Source organism: Hylaeus anthracinus, unplaced genomic scaffold (assembly GCF_026225885.1).
Source record: "Hylaeus anthracinus isolate JK02 unplaced genomic scaffold, UHH_iyHylAnth1.0_haploid 11994, whole genome shotgun sequence".
Classification (NCBI taxonomy): Eukaryota; Metazoa; Arthropoda; class Insecta; order Hymenoptera; family Colletidae; genus Hylaeus; species Hylaeus anthracinus.
The window spans coordinates 13197044-13214915 of NW_026534341.1; the positions used below are offsets into that span (position 1 = coordinate 13197044).

The following is a 17872-nucleotide window of genomic DNA, read 5'->3' on the forward strand; positions in this document are numbered from 1 at the left end:
AAAGTTAGTGGAACCAAATATAAAAGAATCACTGATACATTTTTTTACGTTTTTTTAAAGTCTATTTTAAAATTTAATTTCGAATCTCGCGCATAAGAATTCTTTAATAATCAGTAAACTGTTAATATAGGCAATAGCTATGAAATAAATATTAACCATAATAGTGGAATCCACGACAGAGAGAATGAGCTGTGAAGAACGAATATTACTACAGACTAAGTGAAAAAAAAAAAAGTAGTAAATTGTACTATCGTAAACTTCGAACTAGAACTGAACGTGATAATATGCTACAATTAGGTAGCTATATATAATTATAAATAAGTGCGGTTCGTCAACAACAACAACAAAATTTCAAGCTATTGACATCTAGGTAACAAAATAAAATGCTAGATTTTGCTCTAGCAAATTTATCATTTTTCGATTTTTCTCCATTAATCGACGCACTGTGCGATAGTCCAAAGAAAACTTAAGTTAAAAGTTTATTTATATATAACCTTATTATTGGTTTTAATATTGGTAGGAGATGCATTATTAATTTTGTTTATTCACACCCTGGTAACACTTCATATGGTAAGAAAGAAGATGCTAGATATAGTTTAGAACCAATACAACACTATACATACAGAGCTTTTTCGACACACCAACTTGAACACAATGTCCAAATTTACGCCTTTAACACTACCAATCACTCTCAATCCGTCGAATGTAACTTTGATCGTTCCACACTAGTATAGGGATGACTCTACATGAATGACTTTTCACATCCGACGCATATAGCCATCAATTATTATGCTTTCATTCATAAAATGTTTCGAGTAGGAGCAATTCTGTATTACCGACGTCTGTCTCAGCGAAACACTGAATTGTCGAAGTCGTGGAAGTGTGGAACGGATGAATTTCGATAATGCTCCATTGGGGTTGAGGGATAACAAATTTTAAGCATCAATGCATGCCAAGATTCGCACGAGAAGGGTAATTCTTCTTCTGTGAATGTATGTGTATCTAGCAAAACGGAGAAACAGTAAGAGAAATGAAGAAGAAGCGAGTCACAACTATTTTACTCGATGAACCGGCATGCGGGTCGTGTTGCGCACGCCAAGAAACGCGCGCGCACGCACCAACTACCCAACCTTCTACGCACCTACACGTATGCATGGAAACACACGCCGGGCCGAGACCAGTGGCGAATCTAGACTAATCGCAGCCCGAAGCTAGTTACTCTTTCCTTTTCTGGCATGTTTTATGAAAGGAAAATCTCTCATATAAAATGTACACGGGATTTGCCTATATACACTTCGGTCCATAAATATTCGTACACCCACTCCCACACTCATGTCTAATGAAGAAATTTGTCTAAATTAAATGATAGGTTTAATGGTTTAACTATAAATATTTACGTGAATAAACAGTACACATGTACATATTTATACTGGAAAATTGATTTGGAAACGTCGAACCTATCATTTAGGCAATTAAGAAAATTAAAATATGCAAATGACTATACTAGGACCAGCAATGATGACAGCTATAAGAGTAGAGATAATAGAGATAAATAAATAAACTTTTGATTCATTACTCGTAGAATGAAAAAACCGAATACGAATTATAAAATTGCATATTTTGAAATATGCAATAATTGAATAAACTATTATTTAGATAAATTTGTCTTGGTTCTGAATGAAAACAATACGTTCTATGTAAAATTGCATATATTATACATGAAGGGATGTTCAATTTCGAATCGATTAATTATAAAATCGATCTTTTGGTAGCAATTTTCGATTTTATAAATTGATTCTGACAGGCATCGATAAAAAAAAATAAAAAATAATTGTTGAATATATAAAAACGTTGAATAAATAAATAAAATACGAAGTAAATAAATAACATCCTTCATTCCCCCTCCAGTATCGTTGCTAGATAGTATCCGTCAACTCCAAGTACCTAATGCTGATTCCTAAATGATTATTTTCATAAACAGACAATATTACGACTGACAATCTACAAAATGTACTATTTGTAAAATTATTACTTTTAAAGGGTGATTGATATACTATTCATTTCCTGATCAAGTTTTTTACCCTGTAATGTCTCAAATATAGTAAATATCCAAATCTAACCTAAAAATATCGAAGTACATTAGAGATAGAACTAGTAATTAAAAAGACGTTTAATCGATTCAATCTTGGACGTTTTAGTAAAATAATTTCAATCATTTTTATTCAAAATCGATTCCAGAATAAATTTTGTTACGAGAATCGAACAACTCTAATACACAATCTTACGTGGCAAAAAATTCCTAAGAAAAAGTCTCTGACAATTAAACTTTTCAATCACAAAGTTCTCTTTGTCATTCAACTCGATAAATGAACCCATATAATTGAAGGGTTAAGGATCACAGTGATGTATGTCAGGCATAGTTTTTGCTTTCTTGGCCGGAGGGGGCCGCCGGTGCGGTATGTCAGGCATAACACACATCAAGAAAATCATACTTTTCGATTAGTGTTTAAACAATACACAACTCTATCGTAATTTTTAATTTTCTTCGGGCAGTGAAGCTGTATTGGGTTCAAACTGTATCTAGAATCTTGATATAATTGTGCCAACTTCATGGTGTATCTCAATTTTCATATATTTTTAATTACGACACTATAATTCTCAGCCTTTGAACTGATAACAAGCTTTGACTAAAATTGAGAAAATACCGAGAGGTTATTCGGACGAATCACACAATTTTTCTTGTACGTTTCGAAGTAGCGATTACATTGAAGAATCAACGAATGAGGAGCTTTCGGGGACACTTTCTACGCGAGGGTTTGAAACTGAAGGTTGATTAGTTTTACGGTAGATCCGCCCCTGGTCGTGACAATGCGTCAAAGGAGGCGATAATCATCGGCGTTGATGCAGAATCAGAGGGGTAAAAGTATTCCCGTTGACAATGCGAAAACACCCGATGTCGATGGAGCCAAGCTCAATTGGAACGACTCGAGAATGGATCCGTCGGGATTGAGGATATGGGATCGTGTTCACACCGCGACAAATTCTCGCCATCTTTCACGGGGTACGGCGGGAAAAACACGCAGTCAGTTTTGAGTATAGTCCTAGATTAAAGCCCGTCAAGGATCGACCGAAGTTTCTGTTATCAAATCGAAAAGCAACAGATATACACGGCATAATAATCGGGACTAGTCGGCCGTGCCACTCGACCGTTCGATTTTTGCATGCCAACCTCAATATCCCCACTATGAATTTTCGCCAGACGATTACGACCCTCTTCGACGAGGATTGTACTTTTCAATGATCGTATCAACGATAGGAGGATGTATTCGAATATTCATCAAACAGGGGAACAGATGAGTTTTGTGCACACCCACGACGTCGTGAATGCACGATAGCAGTAGGCGCGGCTTTTCACCCCGTACCGAGAGAAAACAGTTTCGTGTCACTGATTTTTCACGTACCTAGGTTATCCGAGCGTGTCCTCTTCGTCGACGATCCTCGTCCTGTCCACGTGTGAAATTCACGCTACCGATTTAACACAGAATCGCGAACTTCTCACGTTCTCGGCACTTTTCAGCTCGTGCTTGTCGCACGCCAACCGAGTCCGCCATCTTGGGGCAACCGCCAAATCCCCCCAGGCAAGACAATTGTTTCCCATGAAAAGTCACTAGCTACTAGGACTGCGAGTGCTGCGACTACTTGTCGAATTTTCCTGCGTTCGAACATTAGGTGACTTCGGTGATTCCATTTAAATATGTGGACGAAATATTTGAATATTATTCGAAAACTTCTTCGATACTTTGTGCACTGATCAACTATCTAAGTACTCCAAGTATTTGGTCAGTATGAGTTAGATTTCAATCAATTGTGTGATTAATAAAATTGTTAAATTACGTTTTTAAAATTGTACGAAGGTTTTTGCAGATTTAAAAAAACAAGAGACTTTTTGAATGGTGTCTTAACTTTGCAGGAAAAATTCCAGACGCGATGAATATGCGATAAAAGAGTGCAACTTAAAGTTTTAAAATTATTTTACTCCAAATGCAGTTAAAAATAAGGAATAAAAAAATTAGCACGAATATATAGTCAGTATTTTGCTAATTTTATCATAGACGAAAATTTAAAAAACTGAATACACGAATATTTGAAAGTTATTTGTAATATTCGAATACCTAGAATATATGGGAATATTACATTATTCAAGTAATTCCAGCCCTACTTAATAATCACCTTGTTCCCCTACTATCACTTTCCTTCGTGTTTTCACCCTCGCTATAAAGATACTCCACGTTTTATTTTATTCTACTACTAATCGATTTTCCAGTAAAAAAAAATGCAGGTATTATGATCATATTTTCATATATAACATTATTCCTATTTTTTAAAATCGTTGCAAATGTAATCTACCCTTTTATTTAATATTTTACTGTGTTATTTGTAAATTACATTTCTTATGAATTCATGTATAACAATAGTTAACATTGGATAGATTTTTCGATAAATAGATAATTCACTATTAATTTTATTCCGTAAAGACATACTTAAAAAAGAACTAGATTTTGTACAAAACACGGTACTAGAGCTCTAGTATCTTGTGTCCTACCTATATCTTACTGCATTATTGCCACGTTATTTCGTAACATGATGCACTCTCTTATTTTTGAATTATTCTTTCCAAGTATCATGGCTTATTTATATGAACTAGTTTATAACATACCAACTACTGAATAATGTTTAATTGCAACAAATGGACCGCTTAAGAAATAATTTACCCATTAAGTATCATTTAACACCCAAAGTCAGTCGAATATATTCTTTCTACTAATTACTAAATAAACTGGTTTCGATCGTGAAATAGAGTAGCGTGTATTTATTGAATATACGAACAAATTATAATAGTTATAAATTCACATATACGAGTATTAATACTTTGAATCCCTTTTTTCTAAGCAAAAGATACTTGATTTTGATTTACTTTCTAACCAAGACAAAAGTAATGAACAGATATTTACTAACTAGATGTAGGCACTTACAGTCTTGGAAGCTGGACGGGACATCACGCTACAAGGGGCTCCAAGTAGAGTAGCCTCTTCACGAATTAATTTAATATAATTAAGTGATCAAAATGTATATTCCTATTTGTAACAAATACGGAATGATACATAATCTTGTTTTTCCATGCGTTAACAATAAACATAACTTACAGATTGCTATAACGATGGGACTTGTACTGCCATCTATTGAGGAAATAATGTATCACTAGATAAACTCACAGACGAGAAATTAGAATCATATAGACATTATTATTATTGATGTTTGAAACCATATCATTATTATAATTGGTATTCATAACTAATGTAATATAAGCAAAAAGGTATAGAGTAGACTACTATACAGTAGTTTTTACAACTTTATGTACCTATAACGTTCATTAGTTTTCAGTCTCTTTATGTAAAAAATAATTAAATGTAATAAATTTTATTACGCTTTTCTTTTGCAACAAGATTTCTTTTAAATTTATTGTCTGGTTTATTTGAAAAGCTATCTAATAAAAGAATTTTTAAAATACTATTCTGTAATAATAGTTTTAGATACATTCTAAGAAGACCAGTATAAGTCTGCTAATTTTTTTTTTCATATTTTTTTATATGCATCATTTCTATAATGTATATTTTGTAAGAAAAACAATTTAATTCTACTCTAGAACATCCGTCAATAAGCTTTATCTATTGAAATAATCCCTGGGAAAATGATGTTTGAGAAACACTGTTGTACCTTATTGGTGGTAGTACGTTCTTCTCTTCTCTCTGGTAGATGGCTACGTTCTTTTATCGTTGAATGAAATTCGAAAGCCGATATTCGACTGCAACATCATCATCGTGGTGATGCGTGATTCTTATTATCAGTAAACAGTATTTGTATTTGATTATTTACGTGTACGTTACTAAAGTATGAATTTTTACTAATAGTGAGTGGTATGCATTGATGTCAAATAATTTTCAAGATTTTTGGTTCCATATTCAATTATCAAACAGAGTTCCAGAGAAATTATTTTATAACTATATTTTAAATTGAAAAAGTATGTTTTCTTTCGTATTTCTTTAAATGTATCATATGAACAAAATGAAAGTATAACATGAAAGAAATCACAAAATTCGTAGCATTTTAAAATTTAAATCATTTTCTACATTGTAATTAATCATGAATAGCGAAAGAGGTCAAGTTCTTAATATTTGGGTTTTTATTTAGATTTCATTAAATATGTTTGAGAGTAAAAAGATTATACTTGTAACTGGTGGAACCGGATTAGTTGGTAAGGCTATACAAACTGTCATCGAAAATGATAAAAATGACAATGAACAATGGATATTTGTAGGCAGCAGACATGCAGACATAAGGTAACCTTTAGTTTAAGTATTATATATTAATAGATAAATTATATATATTAATATTTGTAAAAGTAAGAATGTTATATTTTTAGTAACAAGCGAAGTACTGAGACATTGTTCGAGGAATATAAGCCAACACATGTTGTGCACTTGGCTGCCATGGTTGGTGGTCTATTCCATAATATGGCACATAATTTAAATTTTTTGGTAAGTGAAACTAACCTTAAATAAATGATACATTATTGTTACTGGTTCAATTAAAATGTCCATTTTACCTTTTCAGCGCAACAATATCCACATGAATGACAATGTATTGCAAACTGCTCATGAATATGGCATTGGAAAAGTTGTATCCTGTTTGTCAACATGTATATTTCCTGATAGAACTACATATCCCATCGATGAAACTATGGTAATGTTATTCTTAGTATTAACTCAGGATAAGTATAGGAGAAATAATAGGAGAAAAATTAGTTATGTAAAATATGGTAGCTTAATGACTACATTGTCCTTATGATTCTTCCTCCTTTCCCCATGCCTTCATCATTCTTACCTAAATACCACAAATCAAATGTTACAAACAATACATTATAAAAGAGGTGTGTTTATAACTGTGTATAAATTATTATGCTATTCTATTAGATTCACAATGGACCACCACATCCATCAAATTATGGTTACAGTTACGCTAAACGTCTTATAGATATTGCAAATCAAGGTTATTATGAGCAATATGGTAGACTATATACCAGTATTATTCCTTGCAATGTGTTTGGTCCAAATGATAATTTTCGTCCTAATGCTAGTCATGTTATACCAGGTTTAATGCGAAGGCTTTATGACTTAATTAAAGATGGTATGAAATATTTTGAATAAGACTGGATTCATAATTATGCAGAGAGGTTAGTTTATGTGTGTACATCTTTCAGGAAATACAGAAGATAAAACGTTTACTGTATTAGGCTCTGGAAAGCCTTTAAGACAGTTTATATATAGTTTAGATTTAGCTAAGTTGATAATATGGACGCTAAGAGAGTATAACTCTGTTAAACCAATTATACTATCAGGTACATTATAAAGTGTATAATACAAACAGTAGTCGTATATGATATTACATACTTCAATATTAAAGTTTTTGTTCTTACACTATACAGTTGATGAATCGCAAGAAGTAACAATATCTCAGGTAGCCGAAGCAATTGCACAGGCTTTCAATTTCAAGGGGAAAATAATATATGATACATCTGCAGCTGATGGGCAATATAAAAAAACGGCAAGCAATGCGAAACTGCGAAAATATTTACCTGACTTTCAATTTACGCCGTTTAATCAAGCCATCAAAGAAACTGTTGACTGGTACATACAAAATTATGATCAGGCCAGAAACTAATATATGAAATATCCTATCCCATTCCCAATAAAAAATATGTAAATGAGATCATAATTACAATTATTTTGGAAATTGATAATTATGAATTACATTTACATTTTCTATTTTTCCATGCTTCCAGTAAATATACGTATACTAAGCCACTATTCCTATATATATATTGTATATTTTTCGAAAAAAGAAGTTATTCTTCGTAGATAACGTCTATGTACTCATTTTTTTTGTATCGTAAGTTTCACGCAAAAGTTATGTATCCTAAAATTACCAAATAAAGATTACATATTTTTGAAGTAATTTATCGATAGTTTTAACTTGTTACCATCCATAATTGTGTTTATAATGTTTATAAAATATAAATAAATATCTATGTGTTCTTTATTGTTGATTTATTAATTTTTTCATTTCTGACTGTGGATTCTAAAAAAGAAGTTAATAAAGAAAGATAACAAAACGGGAAGTTTTTTTTATGACAAAAAATGAAAAAAATGTAGCCGAATGAAGTATTTCATGGTTATTCGAATGAAATAAGTCATGAAATAGATTAATGGAGGCAATTATTGGTCGGCACGAAACAGATAAGTTTCAATAACTATTAACCGCATTTACATTCGATAATGTTTCATCTTTCAAATGATGAATTTCAATTTCATCATCAAATAAAATATCGTCCGCAAATGTTTGAGGAGGGCATAATATATTGTCAATAGTCTTTTCTTCTCCACCTTTGTTTAATGTGCAATAGCAATTTTAATCTCTTATTTATTTAAAACTATATAATTGTAAACATAAAAAGATCGGTGCAAATATTTCATTTTCACTATAATACAACTTTATTATTTCATATTTAGGCATAATAAGAAAATATCGACTTCAGCGTATTCGATAGTAAATTAATAATATAAGTACGTTTTATGTCAAGGTTCACGCTGAAGATAAGTATAGACACGTATTAGACGTGTATTTTTGCAATATAACAGTTCAGACTATAGAACTATTACTATTTAGTCGAAAAATCTTTTGTTTCTCGTATATTTTTTAATTATATGGCATGAAACGCATAATACTATATTGTGCCGTATAATTGAGTCCATAATTATGTCCACTCTTCCATGAGCACCTACATTAAAAGAGTTTCACTCGTGACAAGGCGCATTATAATTTTTTTTTCCAATTCCGACTAAACACGCTTAACGAGATTCACGTCTGCAGATTGCGGTCTGGTTGGTAGCATGAGTGCGGTATTAAAATCCATTGTTTAACGATGTAGGCCGTGTGTTTTACGTCGTTGTCATTTTAGAAATAAAAATTCCTGTCGAAACTCAAGTTTCTTGGTTGTTCTCATGAAATTATCTTTTAAAATCTTTTGTGTTATACACGAAACAAAAGGAAATTTATTAAATCCTCATGTAGGAGAGATATTATATTATTCATTGGTTTCTCGAGAATAGAGCAAGTAATAACAATTATACAAATGTCCTACGAATGCGTTTAATTGATTTTTCATGTGCTATCTTAGAAACTTCGAAATGCATTAAAGATGAATATTTTTGAATGAATTAAACATTTATAATGCATGCAGTAATCACGGTTTAAAATAAGTATTCATTGAAGACAATAATCGTGAGAAATTTTCTTGACCTCTCCAGTCACGACTTGGTAAAATATGTATCGGTATTACTCGCAACGAATCGGCTGCGAAATAGTTACAAGATCTTAAGATATAAAAGTTAATGTTTGATTATATAATACGATTCTAAGAAAGATTCTAATAAAAAGAAATTGTTCTTTGTATATTACAATATGCTTTATTGAATATTAAATAACAATAATGACATTGGAAGTTGTTTCAAATGCGAACTTCCCTCGATACGTTTCAACCCTTTGCCCGCGAAAGGCGTATATTTTTGTCCATAGAAAGTCAAGATATTAGGCTGTCCCAAAAGTTTCTTCCATTTCCTTAAATAATAATACAAACACAACATTTTATGTCTAATGTTACATTATTGAATTGCGTACAATTGATTTTGCTCCATTACAGTTACGACATTAATATCTAAGAAATTAGGTTGTCTAATTCTATAAATACTGCCACACAAAATAACTGAATGCAAGTCACAGAAGAAACTTTTGGGACAACCTATACACATATCGGAATTCAGTAATGAAGCAAAGTCGAATTCTTGGTAAAATGGATGAACTTGTTAAATTCAACAATTTTTTAAAGATATCTCCTCATAGAGAATTACAAGACGAAACTTTCTTTATATTTTCAGTTTATTCAGCCGACGTTTAGTTTGAAAAATAAGAATTAAAGACTTGTAAGTCCTTTTTCAGAGTTATGCATTTACCAGTGTATTCGTCGCACTGCGCGCCCTACGCGCGTCGTTTCCAACTCCTAGAGAAAAGTCTCGTGGCACGTCATGCCAGAGGTTAATGGATAATTCGAAATTGCCGACAAACGAAGCCACGCTCGTGGACGACACAATGATACTCGATAAAACTGCCCCGCGAAGCGAGGCGGAGCGTCGCAACGACGCATCGTCTGCCGCACAGGAGGCGTCGCGACGCAAGCGCGCGCCTCCGTTCCGTGTGGAATTGAGCGCCCCGCGGTGTACGTGCCGAAGGTGCACGGGCGGCTCAAATACGGTGCTCAGTCGCGCTCGAGGTGGCTCACCCCGACGGTCGCGAGTGATAAAGTGTTTTCGTCTATGATACCGTGGCGGCGAGGACGCGATGTCTCCTCTGCACGTGGCGCTGCATCTGTCGGGGAACATCCATTGAAATGCAACCCCCGTTACACGCGTTTTGCTCGATCCACGCCGACGACGAGGAAACGATGACAGGGGTGCGTGGACACGCGTTGCGGCACCCTAGACGGTAACGTCGACCGATCGGCTTTGCCAGAGGGAATCCAACCACCTCCATGTTTACGAATCCCGTGAATCGCGTTGGCAAAAGGCTGTTCAACAATTCGCTCGATTCTTCCTCGGGATCCTTTCCAGTGAACGGGAAGTGACACGGCCGGAAGGAATGCGTGACCGCAGGATTAAATATTTTCGAAAGTGTGGAGCTTGACTTGTGAAGGGTGAAGCGACCAGGACCAACTTGTGCATTGAATGGTATTAAGTATAAGAGTTACAAGATGATTTTGATCATTTAGATTTCTTGGAAGCTGACGCCGGTACGCATGGGGAGGTGATCGCGTTGAGATTCGGATTTCAAGTGCTCCGATTGAGATATAATGGGATACGATGACTCGGAAACGATACGACGACTGAACGAGCATAGATGTGCTTTGATACTCTGTCTTGAGAAAATTTACAGAGTGCGCAAAAAGGTCGTACATATATATTTTTTACTGTAATAATTCCGTACAAGAAGCTGTAGAGTTTCTCTGTTAAACTCTTGAAGGATATTGACACATGTGTACGTTTGCTTTTATACAGGGTGTCCACGTATAAGTTCGGACATACGCAGGGTGTCAATTCTACAACAAATTTCCAACAAAAAATTACTCTTAGTCATTTTCTTTGTGTCGCCTTATTTTCGAATATTTTCACTTTTAATATGTTTTCTGCGTTTTTGACTTGACACTCTTTAAACGGCCATAGCTCCACCAAATTACAGTCCAAACTTAAAACTAAGTATACCATTCGAAAGAGCGTTAAATTTCTCAACTTCCTGATACAATATCAAAATTTATTACGAAGATTGAATACGTAAAAAATTAGGTCAAACTTTACATTGTGAAAATTTCAAAAAATTTGACTTTTTCTGTATTCGTTTTTCGGTTTCAAAGACATAGTTGTTTGGCGGGCACTCTTCGGGAAAAACTTCCTCAAAGTCTCAGCTTTTGAACGGTATTGTCAAAAAATTTGTACGGTGGTATTTTTGGGAGAAAATGACGTTTAAATGCAGAAAAGCGTGGGTGTTTAGGTAAAAATCGATATTTTTGAACGAAAATCGACTTGTCACTTTAAAATTAACTTGACATCAGGTTTGATGTATTCTTTGATGACACTCCCGAGCCTACCCAATTAGGAAAAAAACTGATTTTTTGACACCTCAAGCTTCTCCCAACCGTGCGTGCAGCCTGAGTGCGAGGTGAATAATAATTGTTTTTGAACCATGTATTCATAGAATGTTCATTTTTAGAGACTATTTAATCAAAATCATGATATGGAGACTGGAACACGATCGTTTTCACAAAGCAAAAAATCGGTTTTCGACGCAGGAGAACCGATAAGTTTTGTTCAGGAGGCGGACAGTTTGAACGCTTTTCTGCATTTAAACGTCATTTTCTCCCAAAAATACCACCGTACAAATTTTTTTGATAATACCAGTCAAAAGTTGAAACTTCGAGGAAGTTTTTCTCGAAGAGTGCCCGCCAAACAACTATGTCTTTGAAACCGAAAAACGAATACAGAAAAAGTCAAATTTTTTGAAATTTTCACAATGTAAAGTTTGACCTAATTTTTCACGTATTCAATCTTCGTAATAAATTTTGGTATTGTATCAGGAAGTTGAGAAATTTAACGCTCTTTCGAATGGTATACTTAGTTTTACGTTTGTACTGTAATTGGGTGGCATAATGGCCATTTAAAGAGTGTCAAGTCGAAAACGCCGGAAAAATATTAAAAGTGAAAATTCTCGAGAATAAGGCGACACAAAGAAAATGTCTAGGTAATAATTTTTTGTTGGAAATTTGTTGTAGAATTGACACCCTACGTATGTCCGAACTTATACGTAGACACCCTGTATAAAAAATTACCGGTATTTACTATCGCAATACCTTGTAAAATTAAAATATGTACAATATTAAAGCGAGACTATTTATTTGTATGTCAAAATCGATTTATAGACAAATTTGCATTGTTTGTGTATTCGATTAAAGCGAAAGAAAAGATCCAGTTAAAATTCGTCAAGGGTTAAAAAGTCCAAGAAGTCACTGATTTTGGTTTTGCCTGAAACATTTTTTTGTTAAATCACCAGTAGCTAAAATATATTGGCGACCAATTTGCGACTCACCCTGTAAATATTACTGTGAAAGGAATTAATACAGCGAACTTAAGAAACTTAAAAATTTTAGAGACCTTTTACTGCCTTGAAAAAACCACCAGACCAATTCAGATCATTGCGAGAAAAAAGTAACAGCCTCCATTGTCTGATTCCGTTTCCGAGACAATAAAAGGTTCCTGGTAATTATATCGTGCAAACTGAGAGCGAGTCGTGGTATTGGACTGTCAAGTACACTTTTCTCTAAATTAATGTAAAATAAAAACACACTTCAAATTCTATTGCCTCTAGTTGGACTTTCACAGAGTTTTTTCTTCCATTTAAGGAATATATAAATATCTAAAAAGAGAGGCGTCTTTGAAAATTAGCTAAGAAAAAACTACAAGTCGTACAATAATAAATGATTTTAATAATAATAATATATTTAATTATTATATAATAATATATATTTATTTGAAAGAAAACACAAATATTTGTTTTCTTAATGCCTATTCATTTTCAATTTCAATTTCAATTTCAATTTCATTTCTTTATCGAGCGTTTGATTTACATGAATGTACTATTGCAATTGGTACAGTTTTTTTATAATATTAATAATGAAATGACACTCAAATTTTGTTTAACTTTTAAAGTATGTACTATTAAATAGAAAATTATGTATTATTGTACGACTTATCCTTTTTTTTCTTAATTCCCAAAGAAGCCTTTCTTTTGTAGACGTAAACGTAGAACTTGAAAGTAGTCGAGTTTTGTTATTTACTGTGTCACCATTGTACTAATTACCTTAATGAAGCTGTACATACGCTAATAATAGCTTGCGTTCAACGTACCATTCACTTTCACGGTAACGTGTATAATAGCTTCGAAGGATTTCGGAAGTAGCCAAGGGGTGAGATAGGATAGGGTGAGTTTTAGAAAGTTCCATGGAAGCTAGGGTTCGTAGGGCACCGGATGGCTCAATGTTTACACAGGCAAGAGCGAGCCAGTGTCTGTGACTGTCCACTCACGTATTATTGTGGATACGTTATATTTCCTCTGAAGCAAAAAAACGGATGTTGACGGTTTATCGTTTGCGTGATTGCATTGCACATAAAACTTCGAGGAGCGAAACTCTATCCCTCGAGAAGTAGATTCTTTTCCGATGTAACGCGGAGTTAGGTAGCGAGCGTTTAGGCTTCCCGTGGTCGATGTGCAAGCAATGAGGCTACTATTTCGGGAGACGGTGATAAGTTAATTAGTATCAATTGTCCACTCGAGCGGGGGAGTGATTAGAGGAATGATTTTGCCGAGCCGTTACGGATCACTCTCGGGAAAGTCTCTCTTTTCGTTCGTCCATCCTTGAGATGAAACGAGTTTGCACGGTAAAGGTTGTTCATGTTTTATGCGGGGGCCTTGTATGCAGATGTCTGGCCGATCTAGGCGAGGTTCATGTCACGGACTGAAAGGCTGAAGCGGAACAAAAGTCGCATCGGTCTTTTCTTTTCGATGCGTCTGGCTTCGTGGAAGAAAATGCAAAGTTTCCTCCAACATCGATAAGGAACGAAACTCTGCGACTACCTTGGAAAAAATTATCTCTAATACCTTACCAGGAAAGATCACTAATACATGGTTGGGACTTCTTATTAACACATAGTCACGCGGTTGGGTAAAATTACGCTTTAATCGAACTGACGTTATTTTGTAGTTGGTACAGAGTGTATCGTTTCAAGAGGGTTCACTCGTGTGAAGATTAACTACTAGTTATTTTCTAGATAAACAAAAATATATTTTGTCGTCCTATAAGTTCACACCACTTATTTTTCTGTTACTCAAATTGAAAAGAAATTTTGAAAAGAAAAATAATTGTATCACAAAATCCATACCCTTATTTGTTCGATGCCTTTAAAAGAATATATAAACGAATTTTCATTCGGATAACTTCATTTTTGAAGGAGTTATTTTATTTTCAAGTTGAATAATTTAGTGATTATCTTGTATGTTTAGTGGTCACCATGTAATTTCATGAAATCCATATAAAATAATTGGAGAGTACCACATTCTAGACAATTTGAGCAGGAATTAGAATTTCCGGAATTAACGAGATTCGCGGTTCTCGAATTTAACTGAAATTTATGTAGCATATAATTGGAACTCTTAAATTTCTGCAGACGATGCTCTAATTATCTTCAGCTGGATAATCCCAATTTATTTTTTTTTCTTTCCCGTGTGAATCTCCCCTTAAGATAGTTGGAAATAAAAACGGGATCCATCCTTTCCCTTCTCAGCGAATCGCGTCGAGAAATTACGCGAGATTTATTCCGGGGATAAGGAAACTAACTCGGAAGACAAAAACTCTCGTTCGCGAGAAATTAGATACCGTTCGAGTGTCTTTCGCCAGTGAAAGTCTTCTTTCGGAACGGTTGTTCTTCGTACTTGCAAAGAGTTACGTCATACCTCCTTGCTTACAATCCTATTCTGGTCGAACAAAGTGGTCTTTCTTAAAGGTCTTGCACTCTTTTAATAGGTACCATTGATCGACGTTACGTATATATCGTACGAACGAGTTTCTGGGAACGCGTTAAAAAGATTTCCCCCGATGCACCGTTAAACGGATAAAATACGTAAGCTCGTAGCTCGTAGGATGGGAAGGACGATTCCAGAAGTGTGCCATTTCTTAAAAGTTTCAATGATCCTTTGGGAATTTTCGGTAGTTTGAACTGTTCCTCGAGCACGAAAGGATTCGCTCGAAACGCGTGTATGTATGCTCAATGTAAAAAGAGTTTTGGTTTGTCCCGATGAATGATCGACTTTTTAATTCTAATCGTTATTTAATCTAATTAGAGTGAAATTCCATTGTAGCACGAGTTGGTCGTCTAAACTGATTTAAACAATTTTGTTTACCTAGAAGGTGTGCGACGACTAATGAAGTTTGATGAAAAATAAAGTCCTTGGAACTTTCAACAGGGACACGAAAATTTTAGTTCCAAGAGTCTGGGACGAACGATCAAGCGTGACCCAGTTAATCATCCTAACAGACACTAAGAAGAACGTAACGAAGACGTTGATGGAAGGAATGTGCCATAAAAATGCCGTAGCTACCGTAAACGTGTACCATGCGCGTGCGAAATAAACGAATAACCAAGATTTATCGCGCTAATCGCGGTGCTAATTCTTCCTGTTTCGTTGGTCGAAGAGACTAGCGCTTTGACTCGAAGTAGCGTCAGTGTCGAGCAAAACGTGATTCATGATTAATGATCAGACAATCACTCAGAGACGATTAGCTTCGTACGATTACTGACAAATCATTGATTCACGACTGTGACTGATTATTACAAAATAGAAAGGAAACGCAATCATAAAGCCAAAGCTGATTGATCGTGAACAGTGTGAAATAATTTACGAGCCAGTGGACGGTGACAAGTGATAAGAGTCGACAAGCAGTGGAAGAAAATCGTCCCAGAGGCGGTTACGTTCCGACTTCGTTAGCAAAACGACGCGATGTGGTGTCGTCGGGTTGCGACGATGGTGCACTGTGTCGAAATCATGTTTGTTCGAGAAGAGTAGGGTAAGGTTACCTAAACTGGACAATTATCGAGATTTTCTTGTCTTCGACAAATTTTAGGAAACAAATCGATATAATGTTTACCGATTATTATTGATAAACTGTACTTTTCTACCTTTTCTGTATTTTTTATTTACAACAGAAGTAGTTTTTCGACCAAAGTTTAGCATTGAAGTACATACTTCAAAGAATAGAAAGTAAAAAAGTAATAATTAGATCAACCCGGTCATTATTCAATAAGAATAATGCAGCATCATTGGTCTACTAATGAATGAATAAAAAATTCAAATAAAGTCGATCTTAACGGGCTTAACCGAGGTTTTATACCTTGCGTGTCGATCCACAGATATGAGATCGTCTCTAAACACAATAGGGATATCTCTAAGAAATATTTAATCAATCTCTATGATAATATTTCCGAAAGTTCACTAAAAATATGGATAAGTAATGCAAGTACACATATAACCCGCTCCTATCTTGTAATAATTTTTTATTATAATGTTGGGGATGATTCGTATCGAGGGTGAAATCTGTACTTGTATCGAGGGATTATTTTACTCATCGACGAGGTCCGTTTTAGGCAATCTTACCCGATAGTTCGAACCGTTTTCGATAAGGTCCTTCCGCGAGGAGGATGGAGAAGGCTCGCGGTCGTCCGGGAATCAGTTACAGAAATGCGCGGCCCGGAACGCGAGGACAACGACTCTCGACGACGGTGTGCGTGTCGAGTTTCGAAGAGGTCCCGGATCAAGGTACAAGTTCGCGTCGCCCGGTGATCCAAAGACGAATGGCAGCGGCTGCTCGTGGCCACCCTGACTCTGTGCACTCAAGACGATTGAATGGATGATAGGGTGAAACGCGTCAAAAGCGATGCCTGGTATCGTGGTGTTCCGACGCCGTTGGAGCGTCGGCAGCGACGACCTCGTCGTGCCCGGTGCTTTCCTGTTCATCCTGCATCTGATATGGTGAGTGAACATCTCGATATTAATACCGGGGACCCAACGATCAATCGCTTTGACCCGGTAACGATCGCTCTGTCCACTCTGCGCGGGGTTTCAAGAATTCTCGACGGTCAGGATTATATTTGCGGGCAAGTTCCTCGTAATTATAGCGCCTCCTTGAAATAGGATACGTTCCACGGGATAATTCCGCGTGACCTACATTTTAGGCATCGATGCGTCACAAGCGCGTGTTATGTTTCGATTAATTGATACAGATATATTCTTGGCGCGCGATTTCCGGCCCTTAATTGCCGGGGTGAATCGATAATCGATCGCGTTGTAGATTTAGATACGAGCTCGCATTCCGTCCCATCATCTTCGTACGTGTGTACACGAATCGGACGATTAATTATTTTACTGTGTAATTAAATGCTGTTAGTCATCGCGAGGAATTTCAATTTGCGCGCTTGAGCTTCTTCCCCGGCGTTACGCCTATGACTTTGAGCTTTAATGCATGCTTTCCACGCGCAAAGAATATCGACGTCAGTTTTCCTGCATACGGAAACGCGTCGACTGGCGTCACTTGACCGCCGTT

At 35.4% G+C, this 17872-nt stretch overlaps 2 protein-coding genes across 11 annotated transcripts in view; both read left to right on the forward strand.

Annotated features, from left to right (window-relative positions):
- Window positions 1-5790: 5790 nt before the first annotated feature.
- On the forward strand, window positions 5791-8073 carry LOC128888609 (probable GDP-L-fucose synthase). 4 transcript variants are annotated; one of them, XM_054145639.1, is made up of 7 exons: window positions 5791-5936; window positions 6250-6398; window positions 6482-6596; window positions 6673-6801; window positions 7032-7245; window positions 7319-7456; window positions 7544-8073. In XM_054145639.1, the coding sequence occupies exons 2-7, from the start codon at window positions 6262-6264 to the stop codon at window positions 7777-7779; spliced, it is 969 nt and encodes a 322-aa protein (XP_054001614.1). In that variant the 5' UTR covers window positions 5791-5936; window positions 6250-6261; the 3' UTR covers window positions 7780-8073. The 4 variants fall into 4 exon arrangements, with proteins under 4 accessions (XP_054001614.1, XP_054001615.1, XP_054001611.1 ...); XM_054145640.1 differs by having other exon boundaries at window positions 5820-5968; XM_054145636.1 differs by having other exon boundaries at window positions 5828-6079.
- Window positions 8074-10466: 2393 nt separating this feature from the next.
- The window catches only part of LOC128888527 (diacylglycerol lipase-alpha), a 113879-nt gene continuing 106473 nt past the window's right edge, over window positions 10467-17872 (forward strand). For 2 of the 7 annotated variants that reach the window (XM_054145461.1, XM_054145466.1), the window contains exons 1-3: window positions 10467-10898; window positions 15680-16339; window positions 16917-17301. In XM_054145461.1, coding sequence (XP_054001436.1) covers window positions 17207-17301 — 95 coding nt within the window. In that variant the 5' untranslated portion in view covers window positions 10467-10898; window positions 15680-16339; window positions 16917-17206. Of the gene's footprint in view, window positions 10899-10942; window positions 10961-15679; window positions 16340-16916; window positions 17302-17872 lie in introns of those variants that run through there. The other 5 variants (XM_054145462.1, XM_054145463.1, XM_054145465.1 and 2 more) reach the window with 5 other exon arrangements.

Coding starts and splice junctions, on each gene's coding strand:
- LOC128888609 (XM_054145639.1), top strand. CDS start 6,262: ATGTTTGAGAGTAAAAAGATTATACTTGTAACTGGTGGAACCGGATTA. Junction 6,399..6,481: donor AGCAGACATGCAGACATAAG/GTAACCTTTAGT, acceptor TTATATTTTTAG/TAACAAGCGAAGTACTGAGA. Junction 7,457..7,543: donor TAAACCAATTATACTATCAG/GTACATTATAAA, acceptor TACACTATACAG/TTGATGAATCGCAAGAAGTA.